Raw genomic sequence first — 14,116 nt, 5'->3', positions numbered from 1 at the left:
CAAAAAGACAAATCATTATTGCATACCGAATGTTATGTATATCTTCCAATGTCTTCACTGTCCTTGCTCAGATGACGGTATGATAAACACTGATAAGTGCACCGAAAAATGCAATAATACGGTGTTAGCTAAAACTGACAATATACTTCGATGCTCTCCTGGTACTTTCTTCAAACATAACAACCAGATCTGCTCTTGTGCAGAGGACGGCCTGGCCAGAAAGAGTAGGTGCGGAGAATCTACTGATAAATCTAAATTGCGGTCACTTGACGAGTTACAGGCAAATAAATCATTCAGTGAATGTGTGCCAAATACATTTACAAAGAAGAGATGTGTGTATTGTGATTGCAACGCCAATGGAACGATCAACCATGGATCCTGTCTGGAGCAAAGTTGTCAACATTTGTCCGAAGACCCATTTACCGGTCAAGTGGATAAGTGCAAGCCTGGAGAAGTCGTGCCCTTATGTATCGAGTGTTTCTGCTTTCATAACAAAACCACTAGCGATAGATTCTGCACCACCTCGTGCTCCATCAGGAGTAAGATTAAAATTCTAGAGAAACTTCGAGAAGAGAACTCCACTGAGAACAGTTTGATACTACAACGATTGATCCATGTTTCAGCAGACAATCGCTGTAAAGCAAACATGATATTTTTTGATAAGAGTGATAGCACGTTATGTGCTTGTCCAGACACTGGAAAGAAAAGCAATACATTATGTATTCCCATTGTTGTTGAGGAAGAAACCAGAAATGAGACTAATATCACTAACAACTTCAATGCGACGTGTGTGCCTTTCACTATGGTGAACTTTGATTGCAACACTTGCTTCTGTACTAAGAATGGATCAATCGATCCTAAATGGTGTACCTATGATGATTGTAATCAGATAAAAGAAGTAGTGACTGTAAACAATGCTTTCATACCCACAAAAGCAGAAAATTGTACAGTTGGCTCAATATCTTATGCCGGTTGCAACTTTTGCTTATGCGTCAAAAGTGCTCAAGGGACTCAAAATGTTTGTACAAATCACAGTTGTGAGGGCAATCTGACAACCGAAAGAACCACACTGGATTTTGCCTGCACTCCATTCTCCTACTACCAGGTCGACTGCAACATGTGCCTGTGCCCTGCTAACGGGCTCAAAAACGTCTACATGTGCACTGAAAAAGTTTGTGAAAAGAGCTTTCTTAGAACCGACGCCTGTCTCCCGGGACATCTCTTCAGCGACAGTTGCAACATCTGCGTCTGTTCCCAGTCAGGGAGCAAGAGAGACATGTTGTGCACAAAGAGAGCTTGTCACGACGAAGTGGCGCTTTGGAAGAGCCTTTTGCAGCGTTCAGGAACGCTGATGACGGCGCGATCAGCCTCTGATACCAGGTCTTTGGATCTATGTTTTCCAGGCGAGGAGTTTGAGCAGGGCTGCAGTCAGTGCGTCTGTCCAGAGATGGGGCTGCGTGCGTTTGCCGAGTGCACAGAAAGTAATTGCGATGGACAAGCCCACGAATTGATTCCTGAAGAATTTGCGGAAATTGTAAGTTTTTTTTACATAAAAGCTTTTTGTCTTAGCTTGTCTTTAATATGTACAAACCTTAGATTTTAATAAGCTTTGTTTGCTTTATAAACTTAATCTTATAAACATAGAGAAAATAACACTACTTATAAATTCGGTATTTTTTATAAGTTTCATTTATTTTTTATTTACAGGCTGAAATTTACAAGGAGTTTCCAATGTATTCTGATATTTTTGATACGGATGAATCAAGTAAAGAAGGATCATCAGAGGATCATCAAGACTATCTAGCTTCCTCATTCTTTTGAAAAGGTACAGCAGAGTAAACTAGGATGAAGAGTACTATAAGGAATAAGGCCGCCTTTTAGTAGGGCAGAGAATAGTGCAATTTTTTTTTTCATACCTACCGTTTTTTTACAGTGACGGGGCGACTCCAACAAGTTCGTAGAAAGTTTTCTTAAGTCTGGACACTAAAAATACCTGAATACATAATAAAAACTACTTGTAGGTACATTTTAATGTATTTTACTTTTCATAATTTGAGACTTAGTTAAGTACTTAATATGGACCAAGTGGTTACTTTTAATATCTGCATAATCATTTAAAAAGCTATTTAAGTAATTACAATGACACGAGATAAGTAAAAATCATTAAGAATGAGTCTCTGCGTTGGGGGTAGCGGGACCTTTTCTGCACAACAATTTACCGTTATTCATACAAAAGCAAAGACTGTCTTCAAGGTATTGCGTGCCGGGTACACAGTCATTTCCAGGTTTTACGGTCAACATAGACTTTCTCATCCCCTTTTGAATAAGATTCATAATGCTGTCAGGCAGGTCGAAGTCGATATTGTAGTTCTCTTTGATTTCCATATCATGCTTAATTTTCATGTTAATGTTATTTGACTTAGCTTTGTTTTTCGTGTTCTTACCAGAACTATCTTTTTTTTTATCCTCGTCATCGTCTGTGCAGGGTTCCTTCTTGTCTGCTTTAGATCTAGAGATGCTTAGGCCCCTGTCTTCCTCAGACGAACCGCTGCTATCCATTCTATGTCGCATTACTCGTAATGGATCAGTTTGTAGTTGCACGACGTCTTCTCTTATATCCTCGCACGCGTATAGTTGGTCTCCTCCCAGAGGTATGTCTGTGGGAGTCCTGGTGCCTGGGTTACATTTCAGGCTCTGATCGCTCAAGCAGTAACAGAGCTGGCAGGGCCCAGTTGAGTACCATCGGTGTGGCTGGCATACGCGATCTCCGTCACTGTTTATCTTTAATTCTGGAATTGAAATTGATCGTCGTTTATAGAATAATTTATTATAAGCCCCAGATAAAATCTTGGAGAACAAGGTAGGGGGATTAGGAAGATCATTTAACTTACCATTTAGAGCTAGACTGGTTGAAGAAGTTAACAAAACAAAAAACAAATATTTGAGCATAGTTCTATTCTATCGGATCGTGGTCGTTGGTTGATAAGGAAATAAGCAAAAGAAGTAAATCTCTACAATAGTAATTGAGTCCATATTTCTAATTTCATGCAATGCAAACAATTTTATAAGTACTGTTCATGGGTTCTACTCTTTTGTACCTACTATGTTAACGATGAAGTCGATGAAGTAACTAAACCTTAATTACGTAGAAGGCTTCAGGAAGGTTGGGGTACAATAAAAAAAATATTCATTTTTTCATCAACTATTATAATAAATTTAAAGAACAACTCAAAAACAACATAGGTATTCACCAAACGTACTGTACGATAAAATAGAGCAAAATATAAATATAAGTACCTATAAACTTAGATAGTAATAACAAAGAATGTAACTGCCTAAATTCACTGCTAAAACTTATTTGTTCGATCATAAAATAGCCTAGCATTGTGCGTGTGTGATAAGTACTTATTGTAAGTACGAAGACTATAATAATAAACAACATGTGAACATAGGCCAAACTACATGTAACTACCTACTTAGAATTATAAATAAGTACTTATAAATTTAACAAAAAATTGACATAACCTCAAGTAACAGAGAAGAAATAAAGGGAAGGGATAGATTACATTTACATCTCAAGTAGGCTCTGAAAGTGAATATAATAACTGAGTAGAGAGAGAAGAACAAATTCAGCTGTGAGATAAAATAACTTAATTTTATAACTATGATTTTTCATAATGAAAGGTTATTCAGTTGTGATTGATATTAGGTACCTCCATAAGTAGGGATTTTATAGGTCTACATAATTCACTTGGACGTATTTTTCTTCTGCAAGCAGTTATTGCAGTTATGGGAGATCACCATTGATTCCTTAGATATCTTGATTCTACCAAAAATCATCTTCATTGGTCTCGTCTCTAATCTATGTCCAACTTAATGTGTCTACGTCTATCTTAGCAGGCGTTATCATATCAAAGATACAATAATAATATTGTTTAATGTTTTATGAACTTAAGTAATGATTGAAAATGCAGCACCAACGATTGTCTGTTTTGTAACAATTGGATTTCCTATCTTTATCCACTATCTGTCCTCACAATAAATCTTCCAAACACTCGAGTAAAATTCAATACAAATACGGTGTATATTTACCTACTTACTTATCATTTAGTTTCTGCGATAGTTTTTAGTATAAGTACAGCCTCACTTTCATGTCATATTCTAAAAAAGCATAATGAAGTGTAGCTCAAATAAATAAATAACATCAAAATAGCTACTAAATTTGATATAAGTAAATTATGATTCAGATAGCTTGAAACCGATTTCCAAAGTACCAGGAGAACATAAGTTAAGAGAAGACGTCGTTGACTTGTCTACAGCAGCGGATGAATGTAGCCCGCCGAGGCAGCTCCCGGAGCTTGGAGGCTCCCACGTAGGTGCAGGACGACCGCAGGCCTCCGAGGATATCCTTGATAGTGTCGTTCACGTCCCCGCGGTAGTCAATTTCTACCGTTTTACCTGGAAAACGCGAAGGATTGAGGTTATGTAAACGACCAAATTAAACAAATCAACATAGTCTTTTAGTTTAGCAGTTTTTAGGAAATTTATATGGTAATGGTTCGTCATCAACGTGATCAACGGCAACGTAGACGTGCGTTAATATATCGTGTTTCGCCATAAATTCAGCGCTGTGATTGGTGGAACGAGAACGAGCAATAAACGAGTTTAAACGACGTCGATAACGAACCCATATAGCGGCCACTGAGTCTCATAACCTATCTACATTCCAAACGATAAGAAATCGAAGAAAACTTGTAAATGACCATTAAGTTATCACCCAAAAAGTCAATAAAGGATGTGTCTATGTCTATGTAAAAAAGAAAAACAAAACCCTGTCACCCCCACCTTCAGAAGAGCGGTACTCAGCCACACCACCCGAATGCTTCTGCATGGCCGTGGACGAGGCCATGCCGTAGAACAGCTTGACTCGCTTCCCGTCGGGCCGCGTCACCACGTCGCCGCCGCACTGGTCGTGGCCGGCGAACATGCCGCCCGCCATCACGAAGTCTGCGCCCGCGCCGAACGCTTTCGCCACGTCGCCGGGGCACGTGCAGCCGCCGTCCTGGAACGAGGTTATATCCTTGTTAGACATACCTAGTAGAGTGGCGAGACAGTATCCTATGCCGATCCTCGACTAATGAACGGCTGGCAATTATCCGAGTGGTTGGCGGAGGACACTGAAGCCACTATACTCGGTAGGAGTAATCAGGGTATTAGGATAGAGCTTGATGACGAGGGCTTCATAGCAGTTTCATTTTGTGCAGCAGGATTGATGATTATGACATTATTATGTAAGGATGTCACTCTCTGAAATTCTTATTTTATATGAGGAGATTTGTGGAGTGGACACCGCCACTAAGGTAAACGTACTGTAGGATGCCCTTCTGCTAGATGAACTGACGACTTGCGAAAAACCACCTTTCGAAATAATTTCGTAATAATTTAATGCGGAAATCTATAGATCGTATCCAATAACGTGCATTGGGTGTTTTGGGAGAAGCCTACGTCCAGCAGTGGACTGCTATAGGCTGATGATAATACCTATCTGCATTAATGAATAGTTTTTGAAGTAAGTACACACCATATTTCATAAATGAAAAGCTATAAACCCACCGAGATCCGAGAGCCCAGCAATCAAGGCTTTTGGCAACGCAAAATGGAGCGGAATAGGAGAATTTTGATTTTAATTTTATATTGACGGCCAAACCGTATTGCATGTATTTTATAGTTTTGTTATGTATAGTATATAGCATGTATTGTATAGTTTTGATATGTAGGTATTGTATAGTATATCATGAATTAATATTATCTGTATAAGAACTAACCAATAAAATTAAGATAGTTTTAAGAACACTGTCACACATTAACACCAGGCAAAACAACAGCGATGACAAAAGAAGTGTGTGGCCACTGACAGGCGTCTGTTAAGTTCTCTGAAGACAGCTGACACTGGCCCTACCACAGGGGTATAATCGTGACAGTTCTGACATTGCGAAAAAGAGACGCTTAGCTACATTAAGCGTAAGAAAGAAACGTTAAGCTGTAAATGTTTTTTGTCCTTTTTGCTGTGGCGCCTGTTTACGTCAGTTCTCTTTGCCAAACAATGAAACAAATGAAAAATCTTTGCCAAACAAAGGCTGACAGTTACAACAAAATTTTCTAAATGCTATTTATTTTTGATTTTCTAGTGATTTGTGGGTGTTTATTAAGTTTATTAGACTATTATCATCACTTAACGAGTGTGTGACATGGGTGGGTGGATTTTGTTCGGTTGTATAGAGCATATTGAACGAAAACACGATGGAATGATGGATGAGATATATTTTCACATGTAAGTAGATACTATCAAGTTTAACAAGCTTACATTCATCATAGTACTATCTATTGGCTCAATTTTAATATAAAACAATACTAATTTTAATACTGTAAGGTCTTTTAGTATCAGTTTTAAGTAAAAATTACGAGGTACCATATCATAACAAATCACATGGTGTTGCAAGTTATTGAAAATTTATTTTACCCACAAATATTATAGTATGCAAAGAAAATACTAGAAATTGTAACGGACTCGGGTTGGGTTTACAAATGGGGCGCACGAATTCGGTTTTTGTGAAGATTGTATTTTGTAGAAGTCATTCTCCTCTTTCAAATGAGGTGCCTCTCATTGTGAGGAAACGTTCGTTTCGTTTTTTTCTTCTATGTGTGATTTCTTCTGTATAATATAAAGTTTATTGTATTGATACGAAATGCGTGTTTCCTTTAAAAAAAACCCCATCACATATTTGGCCCACGATTATAATGCTCATGCTCATCCATTTATCTCTGCTTCATAGGTTTCCGACAGAAAAAAAAATATCAAGAAAATGGATAGACATTACCGGTCGCACAAATTGGGAACCAAAGAAACATACAAAAATTGTGTTCGGCACATTTTGAAGAGGATTGTTTCGATTGGACGAAGACAATGAATCGTACAATCCACTCAGTTTGTGTATATTAAATAATTATATTGAAATTAAATAAGTATGAGTAAAGTTTTTTTTCTTATATCGTCGGTTGACAGGAAAAACTCACTAAGGCTGATTTTTCAATATTCAGATAAATGTTATCTGGGTAATACAAACATTGAGAAACATTGAGACGCAACAGCATCAAAATTATTTCCCAGCAAAACTTTTATCTGGCTATTGAAAAATTTGCCTTTAGTGTCTTTTTCCTATCAACCGACGATATACTCAAGTTTTGTTTTTGTTATTATGATAAGTTAAATTTCCCCATATTTAGGTTTAATTTTTTTGTCGGCAACATCTATGGTTTGAGTGAGAAAGAGAATAGTGCACACGGCGATTGCCAGTCTAGAGGTAGTAGGTCTATGGGCCCTACCCTTCAAATGTTTGTTGCCATTATAATTGTAAGTGTGACTGTGTGAAACAAAGAAAAAAAAAAAAAAAAAAAAAACAAGAAATGCACAACTGGGGGTTTTTAGTCGGTTAAAGGCCGACACTACCTGGGTCCCCTTCCCAGGTGTCTGTGTAGATTTTCCTCCAGGAGTGCAAAAAAAAAAAAAAAAAATTATTAATAATATATAGGTATATATATATAAAAGATAAAATATATATATTATAAGCTTCCACATTGAGTAGTGAGTAGTTAAAAGATGAAGACAAAAAACAACCAAACTCTCACAATATATTGATCTCTCAAAAAGGCACGGACATAAAGTCTGTGGAGTGATAATAAAATCTTTAAAAAAAAAAAAAAAAAAAAACCCACCGAGATGATATGCCCTTTGAGCCCGTGCGCCGCGTCCGCGCACTCGATGACGGCGGACAGCTGCGGGTACCCCACGCCCGTCTTGATGCGAGTCGTGCACACCGAGCCTGGCCCGATGCCCACCTGAGGAAAGGGAAACAAGATTGATAAGAAGTTAAACATTCAGGGTTTTAGGAAAGCAGGGATAAGCCCCCACTTGTGAAAGCATAGTGTCGTGATCTTGTAACGGTTCACAAATCGGAAAAAATTATTGTGAAGGTAGGTAATCTGATATTATTGCAATAATGTTAAGTAGTGCAGTAGAATAGAGAGGAGTAGGTATGCCGAGCTGGCCGCCAACCTTCAGTAGCGGAGAGGCACTTCAAGAAGAAGAAGAAGAAGAAGAAGAAGAAGAAGCAGTAGAGTTGGATGCCAATTCAGAATTTTGAAATCTTGTAATTTTATAAAATAAAGTTAGCTTGACATGGATTAGGAATGTTTGTGGCTGTCCTCTGTTCCCAACTTAGAGACCACATTACACAAAGAAAATAAGTAAATTAGCAGTTTACCTTGATGATATCCGCACCAGATAATATCAACTCTTCAACCATTTCACCTGTTACGACGTTACCGGCCTGAAATTTCCAAAAAAATATGTTGATTACTTATTGTTGATCAAAACAGTTGTAAGTAAGTAGATGCAGAAATGAAAAAAAGAATATATTCTTACACTTGCAGAATAAAAAGGGATTTGCATGGATACGATACAAAATTCCAAGCTGTGACAAGTAAACCTAGGAGAGGAATTTATGGAAGACCTATGATAGTTGTGCTTCATTGAGAAAGACCGAGATAAAAGTATTCTCACGCACCTCAGGAGAGATTAATATCAAATGAAATCTTGAATCCAGATAGGCACAAGAAAATACTCACAATAATGGTGTGTGTAGGGAATGCCGCCCGCACCTTCCGCACATACTCTACGAAATGCTGGGAGTACCCGTTGGCTACGTCGAGGCACACGAACTTCAGCTCCTTCACATTGTTCAGGATGTCTGACAGTCTCTCAAAGTCGGCTTCGGCTGTGCCGCTGCTGGCGGCTGGAACGACAGAGTTGCACCGTTAATCAGGGTATTTTAAGTGCTTAATAACTAATTCAGTATAGTTAAACAGAACATTTTATAGGGTGAGCAGCCAGCTGGGTGGGTATTGTTCAAGTTCACCACCGATTTTCATGTACCTAAGTAGTTACAAAAGCTAAAAGAAGTATGCCTTGACATATTCCGTATAGGTATGTAATAGATCAGAAATATTCTGGAGTATAGTTATAATCAGTCACACAGTAATTATGTTCTATTCAGCGTTCGTGCGTAACGGTGATACTTACGACTATAATACCTAACAAGGACCCCTAAGTACATCATCACAACCCAAACTGCTTTGGCATGAGTCTCCTTCCAATGAAGGAAGAGTTTTTAGGCCTAGTCCACGTGCGAGTTGGTGGACAGTGCGGGTTAATAATTAATGCCCTAAGTAAATAATGATGTATACATTAATAACTTACCCATATGCTCTAAGCTTTCAGGGTGTTCGCTGGCGAATTTCTTCCAGTCATCTATGGAGTAGTATTTGTGAATACACGTGAACAGGCCGTTCTGGAAATAACATTATAATAACATAAATAATGGGATAGATATCAATATTTTACCACGTTTACTGGTTCGGTTATTAATATAAGTCATAAGTCATAAGTCATAAGTCATTTATTCATAATATTACGATTACATGTCAAAATTTAAATACATAATAATATAATAATAATTTACAATTACCAATAATTAATTACCTTTAGTAGATTTATAATGTCACAATATAATTCTAAGATTATAAAAATAATCATTATTACACAATGTAAAAATAAGTTAATAAAATTAATTTAAATTGAAACTAGGTAGAACATTTAATTGATAAATTCGTCAAATCTATAGAACGCTTGCTCAAGTTCACCACCATTTATTATATGATGGCTAATGGTAAGATATCGGTAAAATACGTAACGGATTTTCATAAAAGTATGTAGAAACGGCGTCAGCAATGCCGCTGAAGTGGTCGCACTTGTGTGAATTTCAATACAAAGAATATACTGGATACAATGCGTCCGTTGATTACGATATCGATAGTTGGACGCTTACATTATACCACCAACCTATATCGTTTGTTGAACGACAATATTGAATACAGTGATAAATTATCCGTTTTCTGCAGAAACTAAAGCAGGTGTCGTACATAAGCCACGTCTAAATCCATATAGTTATAATATACTAGTTATATACCCAAGTACATGTACCTATGTCGCTGCAAGTTGGCAGCCAGCCAACGCTGAGAGACAATCTAGTAGAATTAAATATCGCATTCCCTCTGGACAGTTTCACTACTGAAAAGCTTAATGGGGAAAATGGTTCTGATATTGTTTAAATGTGAAAGTTGAAGGTGATTGTTTTTTTAGCGATTCGGTGGAAAACACTACAGCTAAGTAGAGTTGAGTTGTTGAGAGGATTGGCTAATGCGATTAGTCTCAGTCGCTTATTGAATCGGATGAACTGATTTCGATGGAAGGCGACTAACACAACCGATAGTTATGCATCGCACTCTAACCATAATAAAGTAATAAAGTAAAATAAAATAACCACGAAATCGAATTGATCCATCGTTCTTGTACCCTGGCGTGGCGGCTACACAATAATAATGATAACTTCGACTACCTATTTAGTATAAATAAAACATAGAAATAATGTAAAGTATAAATGCAGAAATGTCACCGCAAGAGGTCATTAGCTGCAGTGTCATTTGTGTGCTTGTACACGAGACGTTGCCGCGTTGGCTTCGTCGACTGTCATTATCATTATCGTTATCATTAGGGGTTATGTTATGGTTATGTATGTGAAGACTTAAACTTGGCTGGGTTCTTTGTAGGGCAACTACTTCTCGTTATTAGGCGCAAAACTAGCAAACAGTGCGTAGACACTCGGAATAATTATGTACTAATTAGGTATACCAATAGGTTACCCCGGCATCGGCAACTGTGTCCGCGGCAGACTGTTTGCCTGCTGGAAACGCAGCTTAAAGGTAAGCGTCCACCATTGGTCATCGTACGCAACAGACACATCGTATTCAGTATTATTTGTATAGTTAGAAATTCACACAAGCGTAGGCTCCATCTGGCAAGCGAAAGAGAGGACGGCCAAGAACCACATGGCATCGCACTGTCGATGTCGTGCCGGAGGCATCTGCCGTCGGTATAAGCTGGCACGAAGACGAAGGGGTGGCACAGGCAGGACCAGTAAGAGTGGAAGTCAACTCTTCAACCCTTATGTCTCTGATTAGGCTGCCTGTCCACCAGAGCGGGGCGGGCTAGTGGAGGGTAACGTGTGAAGGGTAAAAATCAGCCAATGAAATTGCATACAAATCCGCTTATGGAATTACCGCTCCGCTCTGGTGGACAGGCAGCCTTAGCGATCCCAGGATATGATGATGCACCAAGTAGTACCGACCTTGGCGAGCTCGTGCGCCATCTCGAAGGTGCCGACGGTGTCCATGTTGCTGGCCATGACGGGGATGCCGCGGTACGTCTGCCCCGAGTTGCGGAACGTGATCTCGCGGTACAGGTCCACCTGGGGACAGAGGAAGGTGTGAAGATTTTATTTGGTTTTATTTACTGCACAATTTACAAAAGTTAGTATATTATGTACCATCAGGTGGATACTTAGTGCTAAGAGCATACCTACCAGTCAACCTGCAGGAGCTTGGCTGCGCACGCTGCCTAGTGCGCGGTCGGCCTGAATTGATGGTAAATTTGTAAATTTGTTTGCTTTTCGCTTTTGCCATAAATATGTTTCCAATGGGGATGCCGGGATAAAAAGCAACACAGCACTTATGTTACATCAGGGTTTCAGATAACTATGTAATATGGCAAATTTTATATTTAAAAAATCGTATAGGTTAAAAGTGACAATGAATCAAATACATATTGGCTGATACTGAAAACATTATAAAACAAACGCCTCAATACAAACAAAAACATCCAATTCACCAAATACTGAATATACCAATTTAGAAGAAATGTATATTTCGTGGAATTTTCCAACTATCTCTTCTAACGATTCATCTTAGTCGCCAGCAGACAACACCCTTGACCTCTTTATGAAGAGATGTCTCGGCCGAAACAAATTGAATTAGGTACATTTCTGTCGAAACCCAGCAAAGTCTAGTTCGCAAACCAGTGAAATTAATGATTGATAGCGACTGCCTAACTCGTTTTTAATTAGAGAGTTGATTGTTGATGTTGTCACTGCTGTTTACTGTTGAATCTTTGATTGTTTGTGTTTTTATAATTAATTATCTAGCTACTTATTACAAAAGGCCCGTTTGTATTCAAACGAATGATATCTAGTGAAAATTAACCACTTTGTAGCAACTACTAGCAAACACTACTTTTCGTCAAAATTAAGTAGGTAAGTAGGTCCTAATTATTTCATTATCCTAAGATCTCAAACATAACGTTGTGAATCTAAAACTTATATGTAAAGACTATTATAGACCCATACACTACTTATACATAGATTTTATCATCATCATCATCAGCAGCAGCCCGTAATTACCGCTGATAGACAAAAGCCTCTTCCAAGAGCGTCACAACACTCACAACACTCTGTCCTCTGTTTTACTCATCAACCATAATTATAATTTCGAACCCAAAAACATTAAAACAAGGAAAAAAACCTAGTTAGTTAGGTTATATATTATCTTGGCCAAATTACAAAGATTGACTAGGACTGAAGCTGGTTCGTTAATTCACAATCCTTCGCCCTTCGAGATTTAATCAATGCCTTTCCAAACACGTGTCCAATTAGGTTTCTGTTATAAAAATCTTTAAATTTTAAGTCATTTTATATCAAAAAGTTATCGTTATGAAACATTTTATCGAGCTATGCAGCTGGGTTGGGTACTATTCAGATCAGCAAAATTTCTACTCAATACGTAGGTATTTTATAGATAATGGATAGATGGAACCTTTGTGAACTTTCCGAAGGCTTTCCTTCCTGTTCATTGATAATATTCCACCCAATAATGTCCTATAAAGATTTTATCACTTACTAAACCGTCGTAAATTAGTCTTTATATCTCAGTATAAACGTATAGGTATCTTATCTATATCATTACGGCACGTGCTTCCGATATACATATAAGTATCTACCTACAGTAGGTAGTCAGGTCATGTAGTCGCTTGATGCAGTCATCTTATTTACCCTAGTACCCAGAATACAGGATGTTGCAGTGAAAAATAGGTACTTGGATTTCTCAAAAGTCAGCATGTCCCGCGTAGTCACTCGTAGACTTTTTATTTGATAATAATTTTCACCCAAATTTAAATTAGCTGAACGTAACAAAACGTAATGAGTGAGTAGGTACTATCATGCCTGTATTTATTTTATTTTTATTTATGTATATAATTATATACACATTGTAATTGTAACATATTATTTATTATGTATATGTATGTTAACAGTACCGTATGTACTTAACTATACGTTTTGCTTGTAGTTTTAATCAATTGTCATGGTCATGGTACATATTAGTACTAATGAAAATGAATATTATGGTACGTTGGTTGCCATGCTCATAAATAGGTTTGCTTTATGAGCGTCAGTCATGAAATGTAATCAATAGGGGAAATTAATCAATAAATCTACTTAAATACAGTACAGCCAACCGTTATTATAACATAGATGTTCGATTTAGTTTTAAAACAATTGAAAATTTAAATTCCCACGAAAGCCAAAAAATGGTTTTCCATAGAAACTTTGTGAGTCACGTGACTATTCTGTTTTTTTTTTTGTAAGTAGGTATACCTAATTACTTACATATTTTCAAAATTCATAGAACAAAACTTATTCAAAACGCCCCGCAGAGTCATCCCCTTTCGGCCCTTATACTTACCCTTTTTAACCGACTTCAAAAAAAGGAGGAGGTTCTCTTTTTAGTTTTTTTTAAATTTTTTTATGTATGTTCACCGATAACTCCGCCGTTTATGGACCGATTTTGAAAATTCTTTTTTTGTTGCAACATCCTGTAAACATTTACTTATTCAAAATCGGATCTTTCGTCTTATTCAGCTTTAGATCGAAGATTATCAAAACTTAACTAGGTAACTAACTAGTTACTAACTTAAATAACTAACTATTTACTTACTTAACTAAGTGTTAGGAGAGTAAACAAACACCTACTACTATACTGCTAAGTAAGAATGATTCTGATAGTCATGTAGAGGTTCATAGTTGAATCTCATAAGTTTTAAGGTCAAAAT

The 14,116-nt window shown here is 37.5% G+C and overlaps 1 protein-coding gene across 4 annotated transcripts in view; it reads right to left on the bottom strand.

Moving 5' to 3' along the window:
• Positions 1 to 3,186: 3,186 nt before the first annotated feature.
• LOC105391145 (GMP reductase 1) overlaps positions 3,187 to 14,116 on the bottom strand; it is a 28,212-nt gene continuing 17,282 nt past the window's right edge. For 2 of the 4 annotated variants that reach the window (XM_048628234.1, XM_048628233.1), the window contains 7 exons: positions 11,304 to 11,423; positions 9,317 to 9,407; positions 8,686 to 8,852; positions 8,322 to 8,387; positions 7,774 to 7,896; positions 4,846 to 5,062; positions 3,187 to 4,458 (listed from right to left, as the gene is read on the bottom strand). In XM_048628234.1, coding sequence (XP_048484191.1) covers positions 4,289 to 4,458; positions 4,846 to 5,062; positions 7,774 to 7,896; positions 8,322 to 8,387; positions 8,686 to 8,852; positions 9,317 to 9,407; positions 11,304 to 11,423 — 954 coding nt within the window. In that variant the 3' untranslated portion in view covers positions 3,187 to 4,288. Of the gene's footprint in view, positions 4,459 to 4,845; positions 5,063 to 7,773; positions 7,897 to 8,321; positions 8,388 to 8,685; positions 8,853 to 9,316; positions 9,408 to 11,303; positions 11,424 to 14,116 lie in introns of those variants that run through there. The other 2 variants (XR_007267438.1, XR_007267439.1) reach the window with 1 other exon arrangement.

Source organism: Plutella xylostella, chromosome 20 (assembly GCF_932276165.1).
Source record: "Plutella xylostella chromosome 20, ilPluXylo3.1, whole genome shotgun sequence".
In the NCBI taxonomy this organism is placed as follows: Eukaryota; Metazoa; Arthropoda; class Insecta; order Lepidoptera; family Plutellidae; genus Plutella; species Plutella xylostella.
The sequence above is the reverse complement of the archived record's forward strand: the minus strand, read 5'-3'. Positions and strand labels throughout refer to the sequence as shown.